Below are 8652 nucleotides of genomic sequence, written 5' to 3' on the forward strand. Positions count from 1 at the left end.
TAGGGCATGGCTGGATGTTACAGACTGAGTCGTCCTTATTTCCTAATACAAGTTGAAGAAACGGTGGAAAAAGTCGGAATTATGGCCTAGGTTAACCAAAGAAAGTGGTTTTTAATTTCAAGTAACCACTTACTAGAGCAGGGCTGGATGTTACAGACTGGGTCGTCCTTATTTTCTAATACAAGTTGAAATAACAGAGAAAAAAGTCGGAATTACGGCCTAGGTTCACCAAGGAAAGTGATTTTTAATCCTAAATAACCACTTAGTAGGGCATGGCTGGATGTTACAGACTGGGTCGTCCTTATTTCCTAATGCAAATTGAAGAAACAGTTCCCTATTTTGTGTGATTTTATAAACAGCTGATTTCGTTAAATGTTGTGCCCAAACCATTTCTGTTTTTCCATTAAAACTGATGTCTCTTGAAGAGGGTAGATTTATCCATGAATTCTTTTTAACAAATACATTCAAATGAAAATCTTTGCAGCTGGGAGATCACAACTTCTTGAAAGGTATGCCTAATTAAAATAAACCTAAAGGTAACTGATTTTTTTTTCAATTATGAAGTTTGAATTTTAAGTCCCGAATTTACGACGATTGAAACGCTATTGGCCTCGTGACAATCTCCAGTAATGTAAGAAACTCCAGCGAGAGTGTTGCCGGTGGGCAGCTTCTCTCCTCAAGTTGATCCAGTCATGAAGACTTCTTTTATCGTATTCACTTATTACAAATTTTATTATTTGTAGATTGTGAATAGCAAATAAATTAAAAAAAAAAAGAAAAAAAAAGTCCCGAATCTAAGTAAGAAAAGATATTCTTTTTTTGAACTTTTTTATTTATAATCATTATATGTATATATATTTCCTGCAACGCCTTGATAATTCTGGTTACGTGCTGCTACTCGTACAATCAAGAGACGTCAAATTTTCTTCTGACTCTTCCAATTTTTGCTTTAATGGAGTTTTTGCGCCATCCGGTATTTCTGTTGTGGATTTCCGGTTGAATATAAATACATTTTCTGAAAAAATAAAGTAAAAATTATAATCTCTGAAATGCAGAAATGAATCAGGAAACGACGAATTTAAATTCATCATAAACAATCTAAAAATATTAATTCATATTAATTATTCTTAAGCTTCGCTCCTTTAGATGTTTCAAACATCATTTTACTAAGATTAGCCAATTAAATTAATTTATTAAGAGTTGATTCCATCGGAGTGAAATTAATGTGCATATTTGGAATCTCGTGCATGAAGAATTTTGACTAAGACATCAACTATTCCGTAGTTAAGCCAATAATAAGATCAAGGAAGAATAATTGTAATGAGGTGCCTATAAATGTTCCTTTGAAAGTGTATTGTAGAAAAGTAACGTTCTGCAGTTATCAACGACAGCCAGAAAGTACAAAATACTCATGACCAGTACTAATATACCGATGGAATAGCAATAAAAGAAAGGAAGGCTATTCAATGAGAACAATGAAAAGTAACAATATAACGTACATAAAATTATAGAGACTAAGCATGCTGTACGCATTGTCCTACAGGAATGAATGACAGTTATTCTGTACAGATTTCTCTAGGTATACGTCAGATCTAACAACTTCCAATTTCTAACTGGAATACTTGGAAATGACGTGGGTTTAACTGTTTTATCAAGCTTTCTTAATGAATGATTAGAAATGCTATTTACTATCAACGTGATTGGAAATTAGGAATACTGGCAATTTTAGAGGGCTTTTGATTGGATTCCGTAGGAACTGATATTTACGGTAAAGCACTTCATGTTGGACGAAAGATTCTTCCGTTCTTATTTCTATTAAAGTTTAAAATTTGTTGAAGTCGCGTTAAAAGAAGTTGGTACACACTCTGATAGTTCCTATCGGTCTGACGGTTTAGTCTGGTGAACCAGGAAATCAACCTTAGAGATGTGTACTTCTAAAAAGCATATTTAAGTAATAGTTATTTCAGTTTTCAATAAAAATAAAGACTTATTTTATACTTTCAATGAATGCGAGCAACGAAAATAATCTTTAAGATGTTATTTTTGCCACAATTTAATAATTTTCGTTGATTGGATTATTATTGGATCAAAAAATTAATAGGAGCCACAAATAAACTTTTGTTTTTTTAAAATTACCTCCAACATGTGGTGTCTTCTGACATACGTACACTAAACCATATGTTTGATAATCAGTTGCAATTGGTGCCATAAATAAGTTGTAATTAACGATACCTTCAATAAAAACACTAGTTAATATTATATAACATACAATTATATAGAAAATGTTTTTTATGATTACAGTTATACATTACACCCTCATTTTATAAATACAGAAGTTTAAGAAAAACTATATAATAGAACTAAAACAAATGAATTTAGTTTCTCTTAACGTACTGCCAAAACCCAAACAGGATGACCATTTATGTTGCCATCAACATTTTTCAGTTTAAAATACTTATAATTAGAAATTTATTCTTGAACTATTATTCTCTGGATCGCGACTCTCGTTAAAGACACTATCACCGGAAGTAGAGCTGTAAGTGGCTCGTTAAAAGAAAAAATTGAATAGCTGCAGCTGTACTCGAAACGAGAATCTTCTAATTAATTCATTTTACAGAAATTAATTCGATTCAACTCAAAGAATTTTTCTTTATGCATTAATATAACTGCGCCCTTGCTCTAATTAACTGAGGGAAAATTTCATTGTACAGCAGCTCGTTTATAATTTCGCAAGCTCGATAAAAATAAAAATAGAATACTTCAATATCGTTGTAAACAATCAACAGAATCATCCAAATTTGTTTCAATCGAAATCTTTCTTCATGAATGTTAATCCTTTTACTTGATAAATTAAAAACAGAACACTGCCAATGTTCAAACAAAAATTTAGAAAACATTAAAAATTGTTATAAGAAATAGGAATAAATAAATAAAACAAATGAGATTCTGGTTAGAGCTCATGCTTTCTCGCCGTTTCTCTCGAAAGTTTATGGGGTTGAATCCAGCTACAAAAAGCAAAGTAGAGTAATGCTAATTTTTCTCATCGATCACCAGTCATGAACGGAAGTGGTTGACTACCATACTTTTCTTAATTTCTTGATACCTACATTTCGTGCGGGCTAATTATCTATACAGGGAACCGTAAGCAGATAACAATGATGCTTTACTTATTTCTTAATGCCTGTAATGTTCATCTGTGGCGGATAAGTTGGCAGATAAGTAACATTATACGCTAACTTTTTTATTTAACATTTTAAATAAAATCCTCTGGCTAGAGTGGAATCAGACCCTGCACAGCAATATTTTCAACTTTACGTGCTCCCTCAAACAATGAGTGACAACATTTTAGTTACGACTCACTTTAAAAACTACTATTACTGATATTTGCCAAATGATTAATGAAATGAAGATTAAAATCTGCAAATTATATTTAGTATCTTCTATAGATAGAGAATTGCTGTTAGCAAGAATTTGTGAACTGTATTGTTAATAACACGGTTAGTAATATGGCACCAGCGAGCGATATTGTTTAATTTCGTAAATTAGGTATAGGTATTGATTGACAATTCTCCCACGTCAATTAGTTTTTTTGAAAATAAAAAAAGGTACATATTATCCAATGAGATGCTGCTCAGGGTTGCGAAATATTGCTTAAATGGAAAATAATCAGAGAAATCGGTGAAGAAAAAAAATTCTTTACAGTTAAATCAAATCAATTTCTGTAAAAGAAATTTCGCCAAGTTTAATGTATATTTTGACTAGACTATTACTTTTTTTCGCCATCTCTTTAATATTGGTTCGCAGTCGGTAAAACATTTTAATTACATTTCAATTAAACAAAATTACCTTTGCATGTAAAAGGAGTGTACACGTCACCTGTTTTCTTAGTTTTACCATCACAATGCATGTTAAATGTCATACCAGGGTATCTGCAAATAAAGTTAAATAAAATAATTTTCCTACAGGTGATGAGATGATGTAGCTTAACGTAAAACTCCACAAATTTTACACTACCCTGAAGAAGGTAATAATTTTTACCGAAACTTCCTTATAAAGAAACAAAATTTGTGTTTCAATTTATTAATTGAACGCATCTCAATATTCCCCAAAATCACTGCTACAAATCTTTTGCTTTCAAACTTTTTTCCCTGTTTTGAATACAGAACACTTGGCCTGAGTCCAGTTCTTCGAGCATTTCTTCCTTGACCCACACATTAAATATAAGGCTATTCACTAGTTTTATGTACAATAAACAACGCAAAAGACACTCATTTTTTTTTTTTTTTTAAATCAATTGCAGATACTATTTTTTAATTAATTTTGTAGAGAAAGAAAATATTTACTGTGTTACGCCGTATGTATAATCAATGGTTGGCGGTGTCGGTTTTAAATCAAATTTCGGGCAGACACTTGAATGATTTCTATGCTTCAGATGGGTCAGATACCATGTTCCTGTAAAAAACTGTTTAAAATAATAAAATCAGTATAATTAATTGATAAAGGAGGCAATGACAAAACATTCAAATCAAGCTTGCATTTTATTGAATTTTTTTCAAGCTGTAAGATTGTGGTCACTTATATGATTTAGTAATAGCTTATTGTTAATTATTAGACTTGATTGAGCCTGATTAGCCTTAACTTCTACATTAAGTAGTAGAGAGGGAGCTTTTTACTATCAAAATCTCTTAGAACATTGCAAAGAAGTTATCAAAAATTCATCTTGTTTTAATCTATAAGTATATATTGTATTATTTGAAATTCAATTTAATTCCACCAATAGCTGTACAAATAATGACGTAAACACATAGCATATTTATACATATGTATACTTGATTTTCGAAATAAATTGTGCACTAGTTGTAGATATCCAAAACCATGAAAACCAATATTAGAAAAAGTAAAACATTAATGGTCACAAAATTTTCTTTAGTACCTTAAATAAAAACTAAAATTATCTTTCTGTAATATATCGTCGTTATTAATTTAAAAACTTATGCCAATAGCTAAAAATTGCATCTTTCCTTAACTGTCAGACTAAAGTCTTCCCCCATCATCAGCAGCCGAACAATTGACGTCTTTAAAGTAAATATTTAATTTTGTAAAAGTAATTGCTCAGAATAAGATTATTATTGTATCTGGAAAATGCAAAGTGGTCATCCTACAAATTTACATATTTCTTTAAGAGAATCGCTTAACCAGTTACATCTTACATTAATTTGGAGTTCATTTCTATGAATTGTATAAAGATACATAATTTTTTAATGGATTAAAAAATATATACTTGATTTGGATCGAAGTCTTGCATAGCTATAGTTTTTACGTCTCGACATCCAGAGGAATCAAGAGCAGTGGTATCGGATTCAGCGCAGGATGTATGCCCCAGAAGTCCAAGAAAAGCCACAGCAATGATCCTACAATAAAGTAATTTAATTTGTAATAAAGATATTAGTGCCGTATAGTTGCTGTTTCAAAGAATGGAATATGTATATCAAATAAACAGCAAAAATTTAAAAATAACCATGGATCCCTAAAAATACATTTTTATCAGAATGTCAATTTAATTTTCTTCTTTTTTTTTTATTGATTTGCATTGACCGTAGTGGTCTTTGATCCATTTAATAAGTATGCCTCCAACGTATTTAAGAAACTACACAAGTTTGTGTATGTTCAATTATTCTAGTCTATTTTTTGGTTTATTAATTTTCACTTTCTTTTTTTCAGACAGATGGTAGGCTATCATCGGACCCAAGCTAATATCTAATATCTCTAAATATCTAATATCTAATATGTCTAATATCTCTGAAGATTGTTGAAAATCCGAAACCAGAGACAATCAAGAAACATGCTATGACATTAAGTTTGAAGCAAAACTGTAAAGTTACTTCCAACATTAGAATCTGATTGTTCTGGCAGTTCTTATAGAGAAGCTTTCTAAGTTTATCTCAGATTGTCCTGAAGTTCATAACTGCGAAAAATTAGAGAAGCTATTTTCCAAAATATTTATGAAAAAACTAAGAAATTAACAATTTAATAAAAGAAAAAAAATCAAACGAATTAACAAATTTGAGCAACAATACTTCAACTTTTTTATTTTAAAAAGTTAGAGAAATAGGGAACGTATTCAACTTTTACTACAAGACGATGCTGCTTTTTTTAAATTTACTAATCGACTAGAAGGTTTAGAACACAAATTTGGATTTATTTAACTTTTTTAGTGAAATTACACAAATTTATCACTCTTCACATTATTCCAACGAACAAATGCCTTATTTTTAAACATTAAAATTGTGGAATTCACATGGATAAAGATAATCTTTAAATATTGAACGTTCCTAAAGAGATTTCACATAAGCTAGATTTTCAATAATTAATTTTTATTAATAATAAAACAATTAACTAATTGAAAATGCTATTTTTTTTTTTAAATTAATGAGCAGAAAAAGTTAATCAGGTAATTGTACTACTTACGTCTTCATGGCGGTTCAAATTTATTCTAAATGTATTTTATGATAGTGCAGTTGTATTTAAGCTACAGTAATATTTGACATCTGGTTTATTGTTGACTTTTACGTCAATAAATTGTAAATATAATGAGTTTTGAATAAAATACAATTAGTAAAATGCACGCATTTGAAAAGACTTCGTCAATACAGTAAAAGAGAGAATAACGATTTACGAGTATTTCGGTCATCTTTTATTTTTATTACATTTTATATTATTGTATTTTTTCGAAGATGTTAAGTATTGATATATTTTTGAAAAGTAAAAGTTAATTAAATATCAAGAAAATTTGTTTTATTTTCTCTTGCTCTACCGAAAAAGGGAAGGATCTGAAATCGTGCAGATTTACGATCAGTTGTTTTCATTGGATATATCCGTTTTGGGAGTCCCCTGAGTCAGAAAAAGTGGATTTTACAAATTGGTTTCTGAGTGTGTTTTGTCTCTCACTGTGTGTGTGTCTCCACCGTAATCGATAAATCTTAGAAATTTCTATAAAATCGGTAATCTATAACTTTCATTAGAAACAATATTCCAGGAACATTTGATTGAGGGTACTTTCAGGAGATAGGAGTGATGAGACATATCTCTAAAGTGTTGTTACAATTATTTGCACTATCTTGCCACTTGTCATTTAGTTAATAGAATAAATTTGTATGACAATCTGAACATATCTGATGGAAATATGTTCGATGCTTCAGGCAATGAATTGTCCTTTCTCCTCAGCATCTCTGTACCACTTTTCTGCTTGTAAATGTACGTTGAAGAAACTGAGTTTCGCCTGAGTTTGAAAGTGGAACATGGAAACTCACGCTGAAGAAGAATTCCGAACAATCAATCGCATCGTTTAAAATCTATTCGTAAAGGTAATCCGAATTCACCTGGTCATCATTGCACTGCCTTGGACAATTAAAGAAACGTACAAATTTCTTTTCCTACTTTATTTCGCCCGCTGTACACCAATTCCAGAAGGCGTACCCAAATGTACGTCTGTCTAGGACAGTGATGGGCAAAGTACGGCCCGCGGGCCAACTCCGGCCCGCGAAAGTATTTAATCCGGCCCGCCGAGGGTCCATCGACATGGATAGTATATGGCCCGCTATAATTACGTTTTGACGGTCGAGAAGTATAAAGTAGATTCTACTTAGTAGAATAATAGATGCATAACCTATAGGTGAAGCTAAACTAGCCGCGTAGTTACACAAGTGTGTAATGCTGTAATGTTTTTATAATATTATGATTAAAAGCTTTAACACCAAATGCATTTTTTCTATAATTCTGGCCCTCCTCTAGAATTTCTTAAACTTTGTGGCCCCCCATTAAAAAAGTTTGCCCACCACTGGTCTAGGAAGTGATAAATGGATTGAAATATTATCCCCTAATGTGGCAAACTTCTTCTCATAAAAACTTTCGCTAGAATATTAATTTTTTGTTTATTGATTTGAACTATTGCCATTCATCTGTCAATAGTTCTTACTAAAAGTTTTCAATACTTCAAAAAAATGGAGAATCAGATATCCAATAACATAAAAACGGAGCTGATTCTTTTTACTCGTAGAAGACCAATGGTCAACCTTACTGTTCAAGTAAATGGTGGCTCTCTACCTTGGAAAGCAGAACCTAAATACTTAATCTCAACTTTAGACTCAAAACTAACCTACCCGAAGCATGTGAACGATATAATAGGGTGTTAGAAGTAATGTGCAGTCTGTTCTCTTTGCTGAATAGAAATTCAGTTTTGGATTTTCGAATTAAGAAACAAATACATTATCTTAACTTTCGCCTGATACTCCTGTATGCTGCCGCTATCTAATCTCATACTTGTGGCTATCAATTACAGTAAAATACAGAGAATACAATACAAATTCGTCAGATTGATTGGTTCATTTCTCAGATGGGCACCCGTAGATATATGCATGCGGTGTTTGACGTTCCTTGTGTCTCTACTTCTATTTATTATCTTCTAGCAAAAATTGTCACTACCTGTCATAAAAGTCCTCACTCTAGAATAGCAAACATTGTAAATTATAAGTTCTCTTGGTTATAAAAACTATAAACATAAGTGATTCAAATATTTTGTTATAAATTCCGAAATCGAGCTAAGTTTTTTATTTAATTTTTCCTTAATATGTAAATATGTTCTCCTTTAATCTG

The 8652-nt window shown here is 31.2% G+C and overlaps 1 protein-coding gene across 1 annotated transcript; it reads right to left on the minus strand.

Annotated features, from left to right (window-relative positions):
* Nucleotides 1-842: 842 nt before the first annotated feature.
* On the minus strand, nucleotides 843-6595 carry LOC141447314 (triabin-like). Its single transcript, XM_074114743.1, has 6 exons — nucleotides 6469-6595; nucleotides 5282-5411; nucleotides 4344-4462; nucleotides 3847-3929; nucleotides 2137-2232; nucleotides 843-1015 (listed from the first exon to the last, which is right to left on the minus strand). The coding sequence occupies exons 1-6, from the start codon at nucleotides 6474-6476 to the stop codon at nucleotides 885-887; spliced, it is 567 nt and encodes a 188-aa protein (XP_073970844.1). The 5' UTR covers nucleotides 6477-6595; the 3' UTR covers nucleotides 843-884.
* Between the last annotated feature and the right edge of the window lie 2057 nt (nucleotides 6596-8652).

The sequence above is a fragment of the Rhodnius prolixus genome, unplaced genomic scaffold (genome assembly GCF_049639745.1).
Source record: "Rhodnius prolixus isolate KJV_2025 unplaced genomic scaffold, Rpr scaffold_7, whole genome shotgun sequence".
Taxonomy (NCBI): domain Eukaryota; kingdom Metazoa; phylum Arthropoda; class Insecta; order Hemiptera; family Reduviidae; genus Rhodnius; species Rhodnius prolixus.